Source organism: Arachis hypogaea, chromosome 13, assembly GCF_003086295.3.
Source record: "Arachis hypogaea cultivar Tifrunner chromosome 13, arahy.Tifrunner.gnm2.J5K5, whole genome shotgun sequence".
Taxonomy (NCBI): Eukaryota; Viridiplantae; Streptophyta; class Magnoliopsida; order Fabales; family Fabaceae; genus Arachis; species Arachis hypogaea.
The window spans coordinates 130,292,318-130,316,534 of record NC_092048.1 but is presented as its reverse complement, the minus strand read 5'-3'; the positions used below and the strand labels follow the sequence as shown (position 1 = coordinate 130,316,534).

The 24,217-nt window shown below is 38.9% G+C and overlaps 2 protein-coding genes across 2 annotated transcripts; one reads left to right on the top strand and one right to left on the bottom strand.

The window, feature by feature from the left end:
- Window positions 1–11,164: 11,164 nt before the first annotated feature.
- LOC112733473 (serine/threonine-protein phosphatase 7 long form homolog) lies at window positions 11,165–12,881 on the top strand. Its single transcript, XM_072210890.1, has 4 exons — window positions 11,165–11,227; window positions 11,720–12,444; window positions 12,539–12,620; window positions 12,699–12,881. The coding sequence occupies exons 1-4, from the start codon at window positions 11,165–11,167 to the stop codon at window positions 12,879–12,881; spliced, it is 1,053 nt and encodes a 350-aa protein (XP_072066991.1).
- Window positions 12,882–14,151: 1,270 nt separating this feature from the next.
- Window positions 14,152–15,162, bottom strand: LOC112735428 (uncharacterized). The gene has a single exon (XM_025784964.1). The coding sequence runs from the start codon at window positions 15,160–15,162 to the stop codon at window positions 14,152–14,154; it is 1,011 nt and encodes a 336-aa protein (XP_025640749.1).
- Window positions 15,163–24,217: the final 9,055 nt, after the last annotated feature.

Below are 24,217 nucleotides of genomic sequence, written 5' to 3'. Positions count from 1 at the left end.
TCAAACCATTGGTCCTCCGGCCCGAAAGAGATAGGTGGGAGACCCTTAAGACCTCTAACAGGTGGGGTGGAGACCGCTAAGACCTTGGCATCTTTCTTCTGCGCCGATTTCGACCTCGGGGCGGTATTCTTGGCCGTCACCACGTTTACCACCGTGAGACCGTGGTCGTCACCCTCTGGCTCCTGTCGTCGTCTTGTTGGTCGGGATCTGTCCTCGTTGTCGTTGTCCCGGTTGCGTCTCCTTGGTTCCCTTATAAGGTGGGAGAAGTCGGCGAGTTTGCCGTCCCTGATAGCTTGCTCGAGGGCATCCTTTAGGTCAAAGCAGTCTTGGGTCTTGTGCCCGTAACCCTTGTGGTACTCGCAGTAGAGGTTCTTGTTTCCTCCCGTCCTGTCCTTCAGTGGTCGGGGCTTCGACAGTATCCCCTTTTCTGCTATCTGTTGGTAAACTTCAGTGATCGATGCCGTGAGGGGGGTGTAGTTGGTGAACTTCCCAACTCGGGGGAACGGTTTGGATGGTTTACTCGGACCGCCGTCCTTGGCGTGTTCCTTTGGTCTTTCTCTGGCTTCGAAGTGCCGGGGTTGGTTGTAGGCGGGCTGCCGTTTATTGGCAGCCACGACCCGGCTGACTTCCTCGTCATTAATGTATTCTTTGGCCACGCACTGGATCTCTTGCATCGTCCAGACGGGCTTCGTGGTGAGGTGTTTCCTGAAATCCTCATTCGAGAGCCCGTTCGTTAAGCACAAACTTGCCACTGAGTCCGTCAGACCGTCAATTTCCAAGCACTCGTCATTAAAACGGTCCAGGTACTTCCTGGTCGGCTCTCCGGGTCTCTGTGTCACCCCCAGCAAATTGATTGGGTGTTTGGCTTTGACAATCCTAGTTGTGAACTGAGCCAAGAAGGCGCGGCTGATGTCGGTAAATTGGGTCACCGAGCCTTGCGGGAGGTTGTTAAACCACCGTATTGCCGGGCCCGCTAAGGTGACCGGGAAAGCGCGACATCTGACCTCGTCTCCCACCCCTTCTAGGTTCATCCTGGCCTCGAAGGCCGTCAAGTGTTCCAGGGGGTCTTGCGTTCCGTCATACTTCATGTCTGTCGGCTTGTCGAAATGTTTTGGTAGTCGGACCTCGAGTACAGAGCGGTGGAAAGGGGTCGCTCCTATTATGACGGGTCCTCGGGCAGTTCTTCTCAACTCATTATTCTCGCGGTGGGCTTCCTCGTTGCCTCTGTTCGACGCGCGTCGCCTTTCGTGTCGGGCGTAGATAATGGGGTCGCAACTTCTTCTTCTGGGGCGTACCCGTTCCCCAGTGCTCTCCGACTCGTATTGGGGGCTCGGCGTGCGCCTCGAGCGGCTTCTTGAACGGGAACGGGTGGGGCTCCGCTCTAGGGAGCGTTGGTCGCGCTCTCTTTCTGCTAGCCTGCGCTCTAAGTCCTGCATTCTGTGGCGTAGTTCTTGCATTATCCTGGCGTGGTTGTCACCCGTCCCCCCGAAGGGGCGTCTCTCGTGAGTCTGCGTCGCATCCCTCGGGGGCGACCGTTGCTGCTGCCGGGATTCCGTCGCGACGGCGCCTCCCCCGAGCACGAGAGGCGCTACTTCGGAACCTGTCCCAGTCTGGACCAGCACGAAATCCATGAACGTTTCTTCCCCACAGACGGCGCCAATGTTCGGTAGGTCGGGTACCGGACGATTCGGGTTAGGACCCTGAGGTCAACGTTTCGGATGATGGGGAAGCTCGTCTGGTCGTGGTTTCCTATCCCCGGGTGAGCGGAATCCCGAGCACTTCTGATGGAGAAGGGGGGTGCCACCTGCAAAGACACTCCGACGCCCTTGTCAGAATATGTGCAGGCGGAGAGGAAATAATGTGTGAATGTGACGTACCTTGGGGGAGAGCCAGTCTCCCCCTTATATACATGTCAGTAGTGGGCCCTTCCAGTGGGCAGGCCCATACTCTAAAGGTGTTGTCCCACGGCTGTGTGCGAACCGTACGGGACGCGTGTCCGGGTCGGGTGGAGGACGCACCACTGGGCCGGCGAGAACTCGGGTCGGGTTGACCCGCGCGAGTTTTGGGCCAGGCCGTAACAGGAAGCTTTGGCGCAAAGCTACGACCCTACAAACTTTATATATATGTTATATTTTTTATTTGTTGGTTTAATTGAGATTTTACTCCACGTTTATTGTCATTTTAAAATTTTAAAGGGATAGAATTTATATTTAAAAAATTTTAATTAAATTTATATATTTATTATTATGTGAATATAATTATGTGATTAAGTGGATTAACATAAAAGACTTCAATTTTATAACATAAAAACTACTGCACGTTTATTAGTATGACATATATTCAATAAATAAAATGGTGGATTAATCAATAGACACAAGTTTTAATTCATTAGTATTTATAAAATGACTATAAATGTTAAGTTTTAAAAGTATTTATTATTAAAATAAATACTAACCTTTAAAATTTGTTGACATAAGTAATTTTATTCTTAAAATACTTGCTAGTAAAATTTAACCAAAAAAATGAGGTTAAATTTATAAACTTCTAATCTTCTCAAGATTAATGAAGGATTCAAATGGTAGCATGTAAATGTAGTATCTAAAATTATATCAAATAAAAGCAAAAATTAAATTTATCAAATATAAAAGTATTACGAAATTTATTATTGCTCAAAACAACAAACCACAAACTATAACATATGTATGCTTTAGAGCATTTTCAACGGGCTAAAAAATGGAACCCAATTTCTATTATGTCAGAGAGAAAAAAAGAGTTGAAGCTTTGGAGTGGAAAGAGAGCGAGTTTTCTCACTGATTTCAAGAAGAGGGAGTCCCTCTGAACGGGGACTCCCATTATTCAATCAACACTTGCCAAATATGGCAAATTAGGTAAAAAAATAAATTATTATATAAAATGTTAATTAATTAAATAATTATATTAAATAATTAATAATAATTAATTCAATAATATTTATAATAATTAATTATATTAAATACTGATATTTTTATTTAATTAATAAATTATATTAATTATTTAACTAATAATTAATTAAGTAATTAAATTATAATTAATTAGATTAAATAATTAAATTTTTATTTAATTAATAATTTATATTAATTATTTATATCATAATTAATATTAAATATTATTTATATTACTATAATAAATTATAATTAATTAAATTTACTTACATAAAAAAAACAAATTTAATTTTACATTTAACAAAATAATTTTTTGTTGGGTTGGTTATTTTAAATAATAATTAAATTTTTAATAATTATAATAATTAGTTATATTAAATAATTATATTTTTATTTAATTAATGATTTATATTAATTATTTAAATAATAATTAAATAGTAATTAATTTATTAATAATTATTTTTAAATTTATAAATTATATTATTAAAAAAATTAATTACATTTATTTTAAGTATTTTAATTAATTAATTAAGTGGGACCACAATATTTTTTTTTGGTGACTGAAATAAATTAAACAAAGAAAAATAAAACAAACAAAACAAAGAACTGCCTAAATAGAGGGACAGTCCCGTTTAAGACTACTCTTAAACTCCTCCCAAGGTGAAAGAAGCTCCACATGCGAAAGTTGTAACTTCATCGCCATCTTTGCCATAGTATCTGCCACCGTGTTTGCATCTCTCATAATCAAACGAAAGTCAACCCGCCAATTCCAATGCATGATATCTCTTATTTTGAGCACCAGTGGATCAATAAACCCAAAACCATCTTAAGTAACAAGATTAAATACTTCCACACAATCCGTCTCACAAATAACATCTCGTTGACCCACATCCCAAGCTAAGAGATATCCTCTCCAAATAGCAAACAATTCTCCTTGAAGAATACTATTACTCTCAATCATTCCCAAACACCCCCTTTGCCAGCTCCCATTACAATCTCTAATAACACAAGCAAAACCAATACTATCACCCGAACCAAAATAACTAGCATCACAATTAATCTTAAAAGTACCAATGGATGGGGGATCCCAAAAACCATTTAGAGTAGAGGGAAGGGACATACGTTGTAATTCAAAGATATTCCTAAGCTCCTTTTCTGAAGTTAATGCCAGACAAATCACTTTTTCTGGAGGCCAAGTTTCATCGGGATTAAAGATGTCATTATTCCTTGCACGCCATATCCACCAAAGTCCCGAAAAGAACTTGAACGGATGCTCTCTGCTATGATACAAGAACCAGTTCTTCAAATCCAAAGGATGACAAGAAATATCCAACCTATGCCAGACAAGCTGAGCTTTGGGACAATCCCGAATACAATGTAAAACCGATTCCTGGCTAGAAAGACATCTTGGACACTTATCCGATGACGACATCCCTCTTCTAAAGCGAAAACTTGCAGTAGGAAGAGCCTCCTTAAGACACAACCAAGCTAAAAATTTATGCTTTTCTAGAACAAGCTGGCGCCAAAGCCAAAGCCAATTCTCCCACTCCTCCCAACCAAACAGCTGCTTACACAACCACAAGTAACCATTGCGAGAGTTATAGACTTTGGCAGAAGACCCACTCCAATACCAACACACTTCCGGACCTGCTTGTTCATCTGGATTGTAAGAAAGAATATTATCTTTCAGATTTTGAGATAAAGGAGAATAAAGAGTATCCAAATGCCACCTTTCAACCGACCAAATATCCTGTATCCGGATATTCGAATCAGAAATGTGAACATAATCGATCTCATTAGATAACCGTCCTTCTTTCCTCCAGCTAGAAAACCAAAAGTTCTGTTTCAAATCTCCAATACACCAATCAAACCCATCCTTCAACACTTCCCAAGCCTTGCAAAGACACCTCCAAATGAGAGAGTCCTTGTTCTTAGGATAACTAAAACAGTCATATAGAGATGATCGGTATTTGGCATCCAACAATTGGACCCATAGCTTGTTTGGCTGCTGGAAGAAAGTCCAAACTAGCTTCCCAAGAAGAGCAATATTTACACAATAAGGATCTCTAATCCCTAAACCTCCATATTTTTTTGGAGTAACCAGTACCTTCCAACTAACAAGATTCAATCCTCTTCCATCAACGTGTCCTTTCCAAAGAAAATTCCTCATCATAGACTCCAATTTACTAATGATTCCTTTGGGAAAAATAGAGACCTGCATCTGGTACGTGGGAATAGCAGCGATAACAGAATTAACCAAGCAAAGTCTACCAGCCCGATTGAGTAAACTTCCTTTCCAGCTTGCTAGCCTACTCCGAATCTTATCCAAGACACCATTGAAAGCTGAACGAGTCACCCTAGAATGGATAAGGGTAACTCCAAGATACTTGCCCAAGTCCTGGACAAATCTGATAGAGGATACCCCAGTGAAAACCTCTTTCCTTGTTGCAGAGACATTCTTGGAGCAAAGCGCTTTAGACTTCTCCACATTAATCTTCATCCCAGATGCTTTGCAAAAAGTCTCTAAAACCAACATCACATTTTGCACTTGTCTCTTTGTAGCTTTACAGAATAGAAGCAAGTCATCCGCAAACATTAAGTGAGATATTCTTGGTCCTCCTCTAGAAATAGCAACCGGTTCCCACAAGCCCAAATCAACCTGATGACTAATAAAGCATGCCAATCGTTCCATACACAACACAAAAAGATAGGGTGACATAGGGTCTCCTTGTCTAAGACCTCGGCTAGGAGTAAAGCCATTCAGACGACTCCCATTCCAAAGAATAGATAAGGAAGAAGCAGTGACACAATTCATAATCAAATTAAGTGTAGGAATAGGAAAACCAAAGCTTTTAAGGGTATGAGCTAACAACCTCCAGTCAACTCTGTCATAAGCTTTCTCCAGATCAATCTTAAATGCCAGTGTGCCTTTCTTTGATTTAGTCTTCTTCATAAAGTGGAGGACTTCTTGGGCAATAATGATGTTGTCAGGAGTTCCTCGTCCCGGAATAAATCCTCCTTGAAGCGGGCCAACAATCTCCGCAAGATGAGGACGAAGCCTATTAACAAGGACCTTCGTGATGATCTTGTAAACTACATTGCAGAGACTAATCGGCCTGAAATCTTTCATAGATACCGGTGATTCAACCTTTGGAATGAGAACTAGTAAAGTCTCCAACATTCTCGGATCAAGAGGAACACCGGAGAATGCCTGCTTAACTATCTTCCAAACATCAAGACCAATGATCTCCCAATATTCTTTGAAGAAGAAAGCTTGAAACCCATCAGGACCCGGAGCTTTAAAAGAGTTCATGTGAAAAACCGCTGCTTTGACTTCCTCCATAGTAACTGGTGCCGTAAGGTTATTGCAAGCTTCCTCATTTAGAGAAGGAAGAGGCACATCACCAAGGCAACCCAAATCAACATCATCCAAATGACAGAATAATCTTTTATAGAAAGACTCTGCTTCTTGACTCAGAACCTCTGAATCAGTTTCCCACACTCCATCCTTGAGAAAAAGGCCATGAATCTTATTATGCTTCCTTCGCGCAAGAGTTTGAATATGAAAGAATCTTGTATTCCTATCCCCGAACCTTACCCACTGCTCTCTGGACTTTTGGAACCATAGGAGCTCTTCTTGCACTAGAGTATTATTATAATCATCAAGCAACTGTCGCTCTTTCTGACGCAAATAAATACTATCCACCACTTCCAAACGCTTTTGTAAATAATTAATCTGCTGCTCTAATTCACATTTCTTAACAAAAATGTTACCAAATACCTTCGAGTTAAACTCTAGTGAATTCTTCTGTACTTCCGAAAGCTTGCCATGAATTCCTCTATTACCAAACCACCATGACTGGTTCACAATATCCCTATACCCAGGATGAGTAGCCCAAGCAGCAACAAATCGGAAAGGTCGATTCCCTTTAGGCTGAGGACGACCTTTACAACGCACTAGAATAGGGCAATGATCAGACTGAAGCCTATTTAAAACTTCTGCATAAGCCTCTGGAAAGATAGATAACCAACTATTATTTATACAGACTCGATCAAGCTTTTTTGCCACGTCAACATAATTTTTCACCCTCCTGTACCAAGAAAACTGCCTCCCAATAGTCTTCAGATCAAACAAACCACTATCCCCTAATGAAGTAGCAAACATGTCTGCTCTTTGATGAGAAAACTGACAGCCCTTAAATTCATGAGAAAATTTGACTTCATTAAAATCACCAAGAACAATCCAAGGTCCTTGAAAAACCATGGATTGTGCAACAAGATAATCCCAAAGGAGAACCCTTTTATTAAATTGAGGACTGCCATAAATACCACTACACCTCCAAATTAAATTATCAAAGTGAACCTCAACAGTAACACCCTGATCAAAAGCATCAATGAACTTACAACAAACACCCTTCATAGAGGATAGAAACCAAATACCTCCCTTATGCCCCTCTGCTTCTACTATACCAACAGAGTGATACCCCAATCTTTCCCAGAATAATTTTAAATGCTGAAAAGGGGAGTGAGTTTCAACCACAATAAAGAAAATATGTCTAAATTTTCTAACAAGTTCCTTGCAATGCACACGGGCTAACTTATTAGAAGCACCCCTAATATTCCAAACAATCATATTTAAACTATCCATAAATAATAGGGACAGAATAAATAAGAACATAAAACTCTAAACAGAATCACCAACCTCAATAGGTGGTTTGTCCTGCGGTACTGGCACACTCTGATCCTCAATAATTGCCACCTTCGGACCTCCTGACACTGCACCTGCCATGCTTCCATCTACTAAGGTTTCCTCCATTGTGCCACCATTTTTATCAACTGGCGAGTTCTGCAAGGAGGAAGGCCGATGACGCTTCCGTAGAGAAATTCCACGACGTGCAGGAGTTCTGCGTGATGGAGATGGCGCAATTTCATGTTTTTCTCGCTTCCCCATCCTAATACCAATTGATTTACCTCCATCACCATGCAAATTGGGTCTTGGAACCCTTCTCGAACCAAACTTGTGCTGCTTTCCATCTTGGTCCTTCAAACCTGATGACTGACCCATTGTGAATTTTCCCTTACGGAGCACTTGTTGCCAGCCCTCTCCATCATCCATGCATGCCTCATTAACATGACCATCAGGCACGTGAGGAGCCAATGATTTCGTAACCACATCCTTCCCTTTAACAACTCCTAATTTCTCACCCAAATTACGAGGATTCTCACCCAAAACACGAGCTTCTGATTCAGCCTCTTGTTGAATCTCATTATTGTTGTGTGGCACTAGTGTCGGGGCTTCATTATTTTTTTCATCACCAAAGGAATTCCCGTTTCCTTCCAAGGACTCCTTCTCCATGCACAACGATTTATCATGCCCATATCGTGCACAAGTAGCACAAATCAATAGTAAACTCTCGTACTCCACTTCATAAGTCACACCCTCCACTATAATATGTTTGATTACAGACAACTCAAGATTAATTTGAACACAAGCTCGGGCATATTTTCCTCTTTCTGCAAGCTTAGTAGCCAAATCTACTTTCACCGGAATCCCTATTGCAGAAGCAATTCGCAGCATTGCTTGTTCCTGGTAGCACCAAATTGGAAGTCCCGAGACTCGAATCCATACCAGCGTTGATCCAAAGGATTTTTCGCATGGCCTAAAATTCATATCCCATGGCTTTACTGCAACATAGTGACCGTCTATCAACCACGGGCCACCAAGAATGACTTTCTCACGATCCGCAGCAATATCAACATAGTGGGACCACAATATGGACTAAAGTTAGTTTCTCCTAATGGAGAAGAGAGAGATACTTTGAGTTTCTATTTATTATTTATGATGCAAAAACTAATGTGGAGTTACTTTTTATGACAGATGGACCATAAACAGAAATTGGGATGAGTTCCCTACTGAAGATGGTCTTAGAGCAACTCCAATGATAACTATTTTAAGTTTCTCCTCTAACATAAAGGCACTTTTGCCCGTTGGAGTGTGAACTCAAATGAGTTCCTTCACATGGATCGATGAGGAGAGTTCCCACTTAGAGAAACTTATAACGGCTGCTATTACATATAAATGAATTAAAAAATATGTTACATATAAATAAATTAAAATATATATTACATACATATTATATGTATGTTAATTAATTTTGCAAATAAATTTAATTATATTTGTTTTATATTAAGTAATTTTATAAATTAGTTTAAATTAGTTAATAATTATAATAATTAAATAGATAGCAGCATAGATAGTTAAAAGAGAATTTGATTGAACACATATGTCAATTTCATAATGTTTGTCGTTAACTATAAAATTTAACTATATTTTTTTTGTATTAAGTAATTTTACAAATTAATGTAATTCCGAATTATATATTGTGTATTATTGTTATATATGATTTTTTTAATATTAATATCTTTTAATAGTAAATTATTTTTTAATTTATAAATTTAAATAATATTATTGAAAAAATAATAGCTATATTAATTTTAATTATTTTAATTAATTAATTAAGTGGGACCACAACAGGGACTAAAATTAGTTCCTCCTAATGAAGAAGAGAGATGTTTTGAGTTCCTATTTACTGTTTATAATGCAAAAACTGATGTGGAGTTACTTTTTATGACAAATGGGTTATAAATAGAAATTGAGATCAATTCCTTGCTGGAGATGGTCTTAGGATATTTCAAATCTATTTTTATTTCATCAAAATATTTAATATCAAATTATCAATGCCACCTTTTTCTTTATATTTATGCATTATCATCAATAAATCAATAATTAATTGTTATTATTGGTTTGCCCCTACCCTAGTGCTCTTGGTAGCTTTCGCTCCACGCTCCCTTTTCCATTTGATTTTGTGGTTACACTTCTCCCCCCTTTTCCCCAACTTCACACTTTTACACTCTGTTTTTGGGGGGAAAGAAAATATAGTTTTATTTCACTTGTTGCCATTTTTCCTTCAACTTTAGCATTTCAATACGTGACATCCATAAATATCAATTAACCAAACTAAGGAACATGTAATAACCACTTTAAGTTATATTTCAATGATTTCCGTACTACAATGAAACTCAGGCTACAGTTTTCAGCTATTTTTTTTAGAAATAGAAAAAAATGGTGTATAATTTAGTGCAACATGATTAATTGGTGTATTTTTTTTATATAAATTTTAATTTTTTTATTTTAAATAACAATTGGATCTTCATATTTGAGAAATAATAAAAATTTGTAAAAAAAATTTGAGAGTGAAATTTTATAATGCATAAATTGACATATCTAATTTCTATTAAAATAATTTTTTTGTCGTAAAATAAATTGAAAGGTTCGATTTGCACATTTAAAACATTTATTACTAAAATATAAATCTGAGTATATTTTAAAAGATTTAAAATAAAAAACCTAACCTTTAAATTTGCATGTTTTAAACAAAATAAAAAATTATAAATCTGATATTTAAATTTATAGTCTTTACATAAAAAAATACACCAAATTTTGATATTGGTAAAAAATACCACCCGAAGGAAGGGCAAACAACAAAATCAAAAGGTGACAGCTTTCATACTGTTCTTTGATCATTGTTCATGGCTTATGAGCAAGACAAATTTGCAAGTTGGAAAATGGAAAGTACGAAAAAGTATGTTGTACAATAATGCTTTTTCAGATTCTCCCTAGGTTTTCATTCCGGAAATTATTATTCTTATGGAAAAGGTGTTGGTGTATTGGGAGAATATTGGGGGATGGGGGGATTTACCCGATGGTGGAAGTGGTGGTCAACACGCAGGGGCGTGGTGACCAAGCCAGGATTCAACGTGTCTCACCACGCAGGGGCGAGATGACGGGGCCGGAATCCGTCGTGGCACACCACGCGGGGGCGTGCTGAGGTGGCCGACATGCAGCGACTGGCACCACGCAGGGGCGTGGTGGAGCTGGCGTGGCAGAGTCCCGATGCACCACGGGGGGGCGTGCTGAAGCTGCTGGCATGCAGGGGACATGTATCACCCCGGTAAACAGCATGCAGCAGAGGTTGGAGAGCTTGAAGCTCTATATAAACGAAGAAGGAAGCTAGCCTTATGCATTTTATGGAGAGTGGGCAGGAGAGCTTAATGTTTCTCCATATAAGCAGCTGAGAAGTGTTCTTTCAAGGAGGGCTGTGTTGTTGTTGCTCACCGTTCCCAGCTGGAAAAAAAGGGAAAAGGGAAGAAAAAAAAATATTATTTTATTTTTATTTTAAAGAATGGTTCGTGATTATAAAGCTCCAGAGGAACATATTGTAAATTATTTGGATCATCCAATCTATGTAAGTTGCTAAATTATAAGCTCGGAAGGGTTGTGTATTTTTATTTTTATTTCTGTTTTTTATGTTATTTATTTAGTTTGTTTTTGTTAATTTTAAATTATTCTGCTGTTATAAAAATAAAAAAAAAATTAATTTGCTGTTATTTAATTTAATTTTAAATATAATCTTTTTTGTGTATAATTAGTTAATTGTTATACAATATTTTTTTATAATACGACAAATTTAAAATTTTTTTAAAAAAAAAAATTTTTTTACGGCAAAAATATAAAAATAATACCATATATAGTAAAATAAATAAATAATATAAATGTTGACCAAATTCAAAAGTTTAATACATTGTTAAAGTAATCAATAAATAAATATCAGAAAAAAAAATATATAGCTTGTTTGTAATGAAGTAAATAAATATGTAAATATTATTATTAATATTTGTTTATTAATAATACATGCATATTTATAGGTAATATAACAAATATAATTTTATTGATGCAGCCGAACAGAAATTTGTTGGTGCGTAAATTGGATCCGCCACAGAGTTGGAACCCGAGGGTTGAAAACTACTTACGTGTCACCGGATTCTACCACGTATCTAGGATTGGGATGATAAGAGGATCTCACCCGTTGTTAGCTGCTCTGGTTGAAAGGTGGAGGCCGGAGACTCACACTTTTGTGTTGCCGGTGGGTGAGGTTACGGTGACATTGGAGGATGTCGCACATATATTTGGCTTACCAATTGATGGAGAGCCCGTGAGTGGATGGACTGACAGTAGTAGTGATTTCGTTCAGAGTCACAGCATGGAAATATTCGGTCGTCAACCGGTTCTCAGTCGTAATTCAAAATCCTATATAAAGCTCGGTTGGGTTCGAAGTGTCAGAGATGCGGAGCCGTTGGACACTGAAGAGTCCATAAGGAGATACGTGAGATGTCAGATTTTCTGTCTGTTAGGGTCGACTCTATTCACAGATAAGTCGACCGCATATGCCCATGCGAAGTATCTACCATTGCTTCGCGATTTCGAGCGGATCCATACTTATAGTTGGGGTTCAGCATGTCTGGCTCATCTTTACCGAGCACTATGCCGTGCATCACGATATGATACGAAGGAGATGGATGGTCCTCTTAACCTGTTGTTTGTTTGGGCATGGGAGCGAATGCCGTGTATTTCACCCGCACCGAGGCATATCCTTCCACCTGCTGAGATACCAGTTGCCATGAGGTAAATATTTATGGTTCTTGTCGGACAATATATTCATTATGCATGTTTCAGTTACGGTTACTGACATAGATTTTTTCATTGTATCATGTTTCAGGTGGAGTCATGCGGATCGGAGTACAGCGTGGTTGGAGAAGACTGTTGTGACATTTAGGGTTGATATAGACTACATGCAGGAGGTAACTATTTATGGTTTTAATGAATGCTAGATCCAAAGATTAATGTTATGGTTCTGACATTCGAATTATCTGTGGCAGTTTGAGTGGCGGCCGTACCAGGGAATGAACATTCCCGTCGAGTTACACAGACATCTTGATGTGTGTGATATCGTTGCTCCGTTGTTGTCGTTTGAGTGTATCGAGTGGCACCCTGCGGATCGAGTGATGCGTCAGTTTGGGTTCTTACAGCCCCACCGCGAGCACCTAGGGACATTCCACTAGAGCAGCATTGCATGGCTCTTCGCGGAGTGCAGCTTTATGACTGGACAGTTTTGCTTGGGGATTGGATAGTGGAGTGGGGCAACAGGCGAAACACTCGTATGCGGGATCTACACCCCCTTCCGACATGGGACTTCATACCGACCCCGGAGTATCGGGATTGGTACGTGCGCTCATTCGGACATCTGCTGAGATTGTCGGCATATGTTCCTCATGCACCTGCACCTCAGCCACCGGAGCCACCTGCACCTGAGCCACCTCAGCCACCTCAGCCACCTCAGCCACCTCAGCATGCAGTGTTTGAGCCGGTTCCTTATTATGTACCACAGCCACCTCAGCCACAGGACCATAGTGCATCCAGCCACCACTCTCAGCCACAGGACCAAAGTGCATCCAGCCACCATTCGCAGCACTCTCAGCCGGTACTGACGATTCCAGCCGGTACTGATGATTGGTTCGACTTTTCCATCGGCGGTCACGGAGATCAACAACTACAGAATTGGGCCAATGATAGTTTGGGTGGTTGGTCAGATTTTAGTGCTCTGCATTCACCGTCGGGTACAGCTGATCCACGTGGGGCATCAGTTGGTATGAGCCATGGTTTGGAGCATCCTGCTTCCGACCACACGTCGGAAGGTGCATCGTGTGATAGTGGATTCCTTCGGCGGACATACACACTTGTTGACGAGTACAACCCCGGTGCATCTGCTCCAGCAGAGGCAGGTGGATCGGCACATCCAGGAGAGGCGGGTGGGTCAGCAGATCCAGCAGGGGCGGGTGGGTCGGCACCTCGGGTAGAGACAGGTATGGGTGACCCAGTTGCAGGTCACCCATATGACCTTCGGACGGAGCGACATCCACCTGATAGGTATACTCCGTCAAAGCCAGGTCTTAGCATGATGGATAAGGCATTGCACTGGATGGGTCGTAAGAAGTGAGCATCGGGTTGGGTTTTTAAGATTTGATAGTATGTTTCACTGTATTTTAATGTTCTGTATGTTGGTCGATGTTATTTCATACTATGTTTCAATGTATTTTAATGTTCTGTATGTTGGTCGATGTTATCTGTAGTTAAAATATGTATGTTTCTTTCAGTAAGGCAGTAAATGTTATTTCATACTATGTTTCAATGTATTGTAATGTTCTGTGTTTATCATGTTCTTAACCATCAACGGATAATATCAAATTTAAAAATTCAAACACGACTTAGACAAGAAAGAAAATTTATTATAAAAGTGCAAATTCAAAAATACAAATACAATGAAAATAAAAGTCATTCCCCCCCACCACTCGATCCGGCACGCTGAGGACATCGACTCCGACTATGTCCCTGGGCACCACAGAGACGGCATATCCGAGGACCACGCATGTCGCGTGAGTCCATTTCGTTCAAGTATCTGGTCAATTTTGGTCGACCTTTTGACGTTCGCCTCAAGTCGGGATTAGCGACCAATGTGGGTCCCTCATACGGAGGCCATGTCTCGGCATCACCTAACGGTGAGAACTCAAATTTATATACCTTACGAACTTCTGACATCTTGTACACGTCATGCACATACACGTGCCAATCGATTCGCTGGTTAGCACAGCAAGCAATAACATGACGACATGGTATTCGTTCTACCTGAAAGTGCCCACAGTCACACGTACGTCGTGCAAGATCAACGACTAACACCTTTCCACTAGTCATTTCGCGCACCTCAAATACTTCATTCCGTCTGTCAAAACGGTGCACGACTATATTCCCAGCCTGTTGCATACTTGCCTCTATCCGCTGCTGTGCGAATACGGAGTAAGTATGTCCCGCACGTTTGCGTTCGTAAGACTCAACACTCTTCCGCACAAAAAGTTCATTTAACCGATAATATGTTGCTCGAACTAGTGCCAACACAGGTAGATTACGGGCACCCTTCAACACTGAGTTAATGCACTCGACAAGGTTCGTCGTCATATGGCCCCAACGATGTCCCTCGTCGAATGCCAATACCCAATGTCTAAGCCCAATGGCATCGCACCACCTGGCATATGCCTCACCTCGCTCTTCCAACCTCTTATAGTTGATGTTATACTCCTCCACCGTTCTTGAATACCCAATATTGACCACAAGCTTCTGCAAGTGAGGGACTTTGAATGCGCGTAGGAAGTTGCTGCCGATGTGCCTTATACAAAACATCCACCATGCTCTTGGAGGTTGCCAGTCACTTCCGGAACGATTTACCGCTGCCCGAATTGACTCATGCCGGTCCGAGATCATACCCACACCATCTTTTCTAACAACATGCATTCGCAGATTCCTTAGAAAGAAGTGCCACGCATCAGCTGTCTCCCCTCCACTAAAGCAAAAGCAATAGGCACAATGTTCTGGTTCCCATCTTGTGCAACAGCTACCAGAAGTGTACCTTTGTACTTTCCATATAGGTGTGTTCCGTCAACCTGTACTAGGGGTTTGCAATGCCTGAATGCCCTAACGCATGGATTGAAACTCCAAAATACGCGATGAAGTATTTTTACCCCTTGAGCCTCTTCATTCCCATTGTAGAGTGGGCGTGTTTCTATCTGCACAACTGACCCAGGAATCTTCTGAACCATAACCGAGAGCCACCACGGCAAGGCTTGGTAACTCTCCTCCCAATCACCGAAAACATTCGCTATGGACTTCTGTTTTGCCAACCAAGCCTTTCGTAACTGATGGTATAGTTGAACCTTGACTGGACTTCGGCTATTATAGTTTTCACCTTTATGGACGGGTCAGTCTCGACCAATGGCCTTATAGCCTCAGCAACTGTGTCCGAGTCCAACTTGGAATGATCCTGTGAAATCACTCCAGTTGTGCACGTGTGCCTACCGTTGTATCTGCGTATCTCCCAACAACCTTTTTTCCGTATCAAGCTGGCTCGGATAAGCCAGTCGCACCCACGCCCGTACATCTTGCACTTTGCATAGAACGTTTGTGGCTCAGACTCATACACTTCGTAGTCAACTCCTCTAGCGATAGTGTAACTTCTAATTGCTGCCACGACCGACTTTCTAGAACTGTATTCCACTCCAATCCGGAACTCTCCGTCCTCGGGATCAGGAACGCCTACAGAAAGTGCCCATCATCGTTTACTAATCAATCCAAAGTATATATTAAAGATAACATATTATTTGGTCATCACGTACCTATGTTTGAATATTCCGGAAACTCCGGTGCATGCATGGCGTCGAGATCCAACTCACGCATAAAAGGTGGCACGTTCATCGGTTGACTAATCGATGGGTGAACCACTACATTATGAGCTGCTTTCTCAACTCCCACATCACCATCCTCGTCTTCGTCGCCGGCTTCATAAGTAGCTTCGAAGTCCTCTTCGCTGTCACTATTCATTCCCTCGTAGACTGCTGCTCTATCATCCTCCACCTCTAATTCATTTTGAATCCCTTCCGCCTCTACGGTTTCAAACTCAACATACAGCTCAATATGTGGCTGTCGCATCTGCGTCTGCCGGTGAATTTGAAACATATTATGCATAGTCACTTCGTCAGTAATTGGCATGGTATCAAACTGTATTAGACCACCAAAAACTACAACCGGATTCCGGTACAGAATTCTGCTCACTCTCATTAACGTTCCGTTCTCCATGCTTTGGCAGAGACCATTCTGAAGTTCCATAAACGTCATGGTGCATGGAACCACAAACGAAAACGGATTCTGGCTCACAAACCTCACTCCCTCATGAGTATTACGTATTATCTCACCGTCGCGATACACTACCAAGTTTGTAGTACCCTCCATTACACCAAAAACACACTCAAAGAACACTCACACACTTCCTCAGAATGAAAATGAAGCTGTGCACTGCCTTATATAGAGGGTAGCATTCACTACGCCCCCACGTTTTGATTGCCTCAGGCGAATCACGTACTGCCACGTGTCATCACGCCCCCACGTGCCACGTCATCACGCCCCCACGTGATGCACCCCACCACGCCCCCACGTGCTTGCGTGGCCAAATCCTGGTGCGCCACATCATCATCACGCCCCCACGTGATGCCAGCGTGGCTAGTTCTTCCTCCGCCTCATCATCATCACGCCCCCACGTGATGAGGTAGCACGCCTCTGCGTTTTGCCACCGTGTCTCACTCATCCGGCGCCACGTCATCTCACCTGCCACTCCACGCAGCCACCACGCCCCTGCGTGTTAAAGATAGGTCCACCATCGCGTAAATCACACTATTCCTCCATTACTAAGCAAAACACTAATCTAATTCCCATATACAAATTATTGAGCCTTTTCATTCATGTTATAAAAAAATAACAAATAATAAAGAAATCGCAAATTAATTTGGATATTGAAATGTGGTAGATTTAGTCTAAATTAAAAATATTATTCGAATATTAAAATTAGTCATTAAAATCAATCATTAATATATTTATGTATAAATATATATATAATTTAATTTATTTTAATATATATTTATATTCTAACAAACATATATTTTATATGAATAACTAATTTTAAGGATTGATTTTAATATTGATATAATATAATCAAAATTTAAATACATGTCCTTGGATTTGTAAAACCATCAGAATGGGAGTTGACAAATCGACATTGCCGTTTTTTGTCCTTAAAAAAATTATTCACAAAAAAAATCGGTATTATTGCTGATTTACTTTTATTAATTAAAAATAATTTTTTATATAATATGACATTTACAAATTATATTTAATCAAATAACTTTTTTGACAATTTGGTATTATTATTTTGTATTTTTAGAAATTAAAAAATTTAATAAGTCACAATTCGATACTATCAAATTATATTTATGTCAGATCCTTTTACATGTGTAAAATATAAAAATTATTAAATTTATTGTTTTTTTAGAGTTTATTTTATCATTCGTATTTTTAGAGTTATTTTATCGAAATTAAAATTTTGTGAATATCATTTTAGTAGTTAACTTTTATAAAAATTATGGAGTAAATAACATAATAATATAAAGACGATATTTTCTTAAAATGTTCTCAAATACTACATTAAGAAGAAGCTATTAATCGAAGATATAAACAGTTTCTTTATCATCATCATGCATGGCTGCTCTGATTCATAAATGCGAAGCTGCAGTTGCAACAACAATCAGATCTACTGTCCTTTCTTTTCTCTAATTTGCAAGAATTTAAGTTTTATATTCATGATAGAGAAGAGGCACCTCTTCATTTGTCTCCTGCTTTATTTAATTTAGATAAAAACTCAGGTAAAGTCGACTTTACGCGAAATCTAACAGCTTTCAGATATCAACTTCACGTAAAGTCGAGTATACCTGAATTTTCACCTTTAATTTACTTCAATAATATAAGATTGTAATATAGACTATATATAGTAGTGTATATGTCAATGATTGTACACAAGAAATAAATTAAACAAAATTATGGCTCCATATTTACGACCATCATAAGTATATGGATTTAGCTAAAATATATTTTTATTTTTTAGGGTATATGTTAAAATTATTTATTGAATTTTTTATAAAAATATAAAAATAATTTTTAATATATATTATATATTTGTTAAAATAAAAAATTTAACTAATAATAAATTTATTATGTATCTGAAGCCAAACTCTAAGAATGTTTTTAGATGATGTATGTCAAGGAGGATTTTTTTTTTCTTTTTGAGAGAAGTTAAATTTTTTTTTTTTTTACCAAAGATATGAGACTCGAATTCGCAACCTCTTAATTGAATATGGGGAGACTATGCCATTTGAGCTATTACTCATTGGCTAGAGAAGTTAAAATTTGTAAGGATGAAATATTGAATTTGAATATTTAATTAGAAGCATTTTCAAATTTAAAAGAATTTTGAAAGGAAGTTTAACTACTAAAACTAGAGGATTCCATTTTCTATTTGATTTTGCATAAGCCTTCTTTTTTCTTTTATTTGCTTTATGCTATTTTTTTTATTTTTGGGGTTTACTAAGAATCGAACTCTTGACCTTTCGGACATAGAGCTTTGATACCATGTCATGAAACCACTCAATCCAAAAGTTTAAGCTGATGGGAGAAGACAACATTAATGGTTATATCTCTAACACTCTTTACCTTACTTCAAAATGTATTTAATTATATGTATTACTTAATATTTAAAATTAATACATGATAAGATCATTTTAAAATAAAAGATAAACTCAACTAGATATTTTATGAATAAGGTAATTTAACTATTTGTTCAAACAAAATAATTTTAAATATAATTAGTGATGGTTTTCAGTGGCTAAGAGAAGGGGGTTGAATCTTAGCCCCATTTTTGCTTGACAATACTTGCTGGCCTTTGAAACCACTTCTGGGAACTTTTTGTCTTTTTATCTCATAACTAGCCACGAGACTTTTTTTTTGTCTCGTCCCCATCCACAAGACTTTTCTTTTTGTCTTGTCAGTCAGCACGAGATATTTTCAGTTTTATCTCCTGGGCAGCAGAAATAGAAATGGAGTAGAAGAGAGAGAGAATTACACCAAGATATATCCTGGTTCAGCTGCTAAGTGCAAGGCAGCCTACATCCAGTCTCCATCACAACAATGATGGAATTTCACTATAATCATTCTTGATTACAATCACTAATTCTCCATAGGAACTACCCTTCCTATCTGGGACAAGTCCAGAATCTAATCCCAAACTGAACTTGACTTGGTCACTGCCAAGCTTTCAACTATAAAGTACTAACCCAACTTACAAGGGGATTCCCACAGAATCATGAAACACAACACAGATGTACAAAGGACCTCTAAGGACATCTATGGCTTTTTCTTTTAATTTTGCACTCTCTGCCTTTTTTCGCTCTATGACTTTTTCATTACAAACCTCAATGCTTGCCTTTTTCCATGAGACTCAAGACATGACAAAATTAAACAGAAAAATACAAATTGAAAACATTGAAGGAGAAGAACTTCTGTAAGCTTGGGAAGCTATAGGAACTCTGTGCTCACTATTTTCCTTTCTCCTTGAAATCAAACCCTGACTGTTCACCCTTACTTATAGGGAGAAGCCTCCAAGGTTGAAACCAAACAAACCAAGCCAATCTTCTTCTTCTTCAAGTCAGAACCGGTTCGGCCAGAGAGAGAGAAGAGATAACTCATGCAAAACCTAACATGCAATTACCTCTAGTCCTTCCTTGGTCACCACTCTTCATCAATCCGAGCCCTTCATCCTTGCCTTGCTCTCCAAGATGAACTTCTGGTCCTTTATGCTTTATGATGATGATAGCTTCATCTGCTCCAATCTCTGCCTCTTCCATCACGTAGCCACTCTAGCTACCTTCTGTGGTGGTTGAGCAGAATCAGAGACAAGCCATCCTCTCCAAGGATCTTCTTCTCTAACCGATATCTTCTCTTTCATTTTTGGTATGGAGAAGCTAAGATCTCTTCACAAAATCTTACTACAAGTGAATGAGAATCTTAGCCACAGCATACTTTTAGTTTTCTTTTTCTTGCCATCATTGTCATGGTCTTGTGGCGTGCTTCTTCTTCTCTACGGTGGCTAGTTGTAGCTTCCATGGTTTGCTGTGTAAAGACCGAATAGAGAAGAAAGAAATGAGAGAGAAGAAAGAGAAATTATGTACAATTAATGAAACAAAGAAAGAGAGTAATAGTGAATTAATTTCCCACTCCCTTTGCTGAGTAGCGTGTAGCTTGATGCAATCAATCATGTCAATCACATTTTCTCTCTCATGGTTTCCAATGCAACTTAAATTCAAATTAATTGAATTTGAGATCCATTACTTAGTGAAAGGTGGGATCCGTTGGAAGCAAAACAATTTGCTTTCCTTTAAAAAGTTGGTTTCGGTCCAAGCGAGCAAAATTATTTGGGCTTGTATCAATGATATAAAAAACTGGCCCATAATAAACACTTCAGCCAATAATCTTATAACAAACTTGCACAAGGCTGAAATATAATTTTGTTTGGGCTTAGGATCTTTTCTTTTCCTTTCGGCGCAATCAACCACAAATTACTTCAGCCACTTAATTTATCATTTTTACACCCAAGGCTGAATATATGAATTTATGTTGGGCTGATCAATTTATTCGGCCCAATAGAAACCTGCATCAACAAAATTATTAATCAAACAAGTATGATTTAAGATCAAATTAATAATTTTGTAAATAATTATACTAATAATGTTTAGTCATCATAAAAATTAATTTAGAGTTTTCCAAAATCATCAATCTCCCCCTTGATGACAAACATTATTAAAATTGAAATGGAAAGAAATTAAAGATTGAAATATAGAGTACTCCCTTTGAATATTTGAATTTCTCCCCCTTTCTAATTTTCACAAGGCTCCCCCTTAATGTATGCCTATTTTACCAAGGGAAGCTTCATACCTGTAACAATTTTTATCAAGCCTAAGGCAACAATGTTATTCAACATATTCATTATGTAATGTTGAATGGCTTGATTTATGAGCAGAACTGAATGATAATCAAAACTCATTTGTTATTAATAATTTAATTTTCTGCTCAAACATACAAAAACAACCAGGTTGATGTTTCCTGAATATTTTCTAATCAAATCAAGGCAGATTGATCATAGCAAAGGAAAATTTTCTAATCATTTATGATCATCTCAAACCATAGAAAATTTCATATTTCTCAACTTAAAGGAACTTCCAAAAATAAATCCAAAACATCATTCATTATATCAAGGTAAGACAAATGCATCACAATTATAATCAACCAAGCATTTTACCAAGATAAATATCAAGCAACAGCAGCAATCACAGGATAAAACAAATGCATTATCAACATGCATTATCAAGCAATAACTGTTTCATTTCAACAAGGGTGATCATGAATTCTCAAAAGAATTTCATCCCCTGTTTTTCAATTTCAATTTTTAGAACCAATTCCTCCCCCTTTGGCATCAAGGGGTACCTGCAAAAAGAATTTGACATAGCAACCAGAATATCCAAAATATTTTCCAAAAGTATCCACAAAGTATCACAGAGTTATAGTACTAACAGTATCCAACCAAACAGAACAGAGTATCAAATTGAGCCTAAACATGCCAATATCAAATACTAAAAGAAACAGATTAATTATCAGATAAATGAAGGTCAGATTCCTCAACTCCTTCCTCACTAGCAACTCCCAGATCCTCCTCAAGACTCTCCAGCATCAGGCTGACCTTTTCCTTGCATCTCATCCAAGCATTTTCATTTTCATAAGCTAGCTTGCGTCCAGCCTTATGGAATTGTATCATGAGTTCCGACATATTTAAAAATTTAGTAAGAATTTCTTTGAAAGATTCGGTTTCTTTGGAGGATTCAGGTCGACTCTCATAGTCGCTCTCCGAAGCCACAGATTTCTTGCCCTTGGTTCCTTTAACAGCTCTACCTCCTTTGATCATAGACACTTTATTTTCTACAGCCTCATTCAGGAGATCAATTTTAAAATACTCAAAAATACTTGTTAAAAACATTCCATAGGGCAGATTCGCCTTTTTGGTGCTTTTAACTAACTCCCACATGTGTCTGATCATGAGGTAACCAAAAGATATAGGAGTAGATGTAACAAGTGCAAAAATGATGAGAGAGTCAGAGAATGTTACTCTATTATGGGAGCCGCTTTGAGGGGTCAGAATGTGGGTAATAATCTTGTGAAGCAGAGAATTGGTGGGACCGAGAGCTTTGTGGGTAGGAGTTGTTCCATCCAAGCCAGAGAGATTTTCACAGATGTGTTGAAGGACAACCTTGTAGGTGACGCCGACCTGTGAGTCCCACTTCTCGGCCATTCCTCCTTGTAGCCTAGAGCCGTCCCAATGGTTCCAGTGTCAAGAGTGATATGAACCCTCTTCACATATGAGTGGATGGTGCCATCAATTAGTCGCATGTTGGCGTAGAACTCACGAACTAAACCTGGGTAAATCGGTTTCTGGATGTGAAGCAGAGGAGTCCATTGAAGAAGTTCAAAAAGTGAAGAGACATTTATCCCTTTGTTGGTGAGAGAGTCAAGATTAACTAGATAAGTTTGACAGAGATGACGCTTTTCCATAACCTCTTTGTGGAATTCATATGAAGCACAGGAGTTAAATCTGGCAGGATCATAGTGAGAGTGTGGTTTGCTGAATTTGTTCTTGAAATCCAAGGATTCCAGGTTTGCTGGTTCCTTGGTATTGTGTAGCGCGAACCCCTTTGTTTTCTGAGAACTCCTTCCTGGCGTGGCTTTCTTCGGTGGAGATGGTGGTGATGATGGAATTGGTGAGGTGTGAGATTCTTCCTCTTCTTCCACAGGAACTTTCTCTTTCTTCTTCCTTGAAGAGGTTTTCGTGGCTATGACCTTCCTTCTCATGGTGTCGGTTTATTTTGAGGGAGGTGAGGGAGAAGATGATGATGTAGAATGAATATGGATATGGGTGTGTGATTGTGGTGTGGACAGTTTTTGAGAGAAGAGAATCCGTTCGCTTTTTCTAGGTGCAGTTTTCTTTTTCATGATGATAATGGTGAAGTGGAATAGGAAGGGTTGATGAAGGCCGAATTGAGTGTGGGAGTGGGGAGGTTAGAGACGTAATAAATGAGGAGTGGAGAGAGAATTGGAGGAAAGTTAATGACCATTAAGAAGCGGTTATTACCCAAGGAAGTTTCTCTTTTATTTGAAATAAACTGAAAAGTGGTTTCCTAGAATCAAGGGATTAGTTGAGGAGAAGAATTTGATTTGACAATAACCACTTCCAATCAAGATTTGATGAGACAACAAAGAGATTGTGATTTATGCACAAGGAAACTAACAAAACGGTCAGAGTGGGGTCAAAGAAATTTGGTGGGACCCATGAGAATTAATTTTGGCACGGTCTCCCCCTTAAATACATCCCTTCCAACACTCTCTGATTTTTATCTCGTCCTTTCCTACGAGACAAAATTGAGCAGAATCAAAATTTTCACAAGTTATCAATAGAACTTAAATCAATCATTCCCAAACTTTTTCTCAAAGTACAGAATCTGTCTTCACAGAGGGGTTTTGTAAAAATGTCAGCAAGTTGGTCTTCAGATTTCACAAATTGAATATCAATAGTATCCTTTTGCACATGTTCTCTAATGAAATGATATTTTATCTCAATATGCTTGGTTCTTGAGTGCAGAACATGATTTTTTGAAATATTTATAGCACTCATATTATCACAAAATAAGGGTATACCATTGATCTTTAATTTGTAATCTTCCAACTGCGTTTTTAACCAAATTAATTGTGAACAACATGCAGATGCGGAAATATATTCAACTTCGGCTGTGGATAGAGCCACTGTGGCTTGCTTTTTGGTTGACCACATGTTGAGTGAGCTTCCAAGGAAGCAACACATGCCAGATGT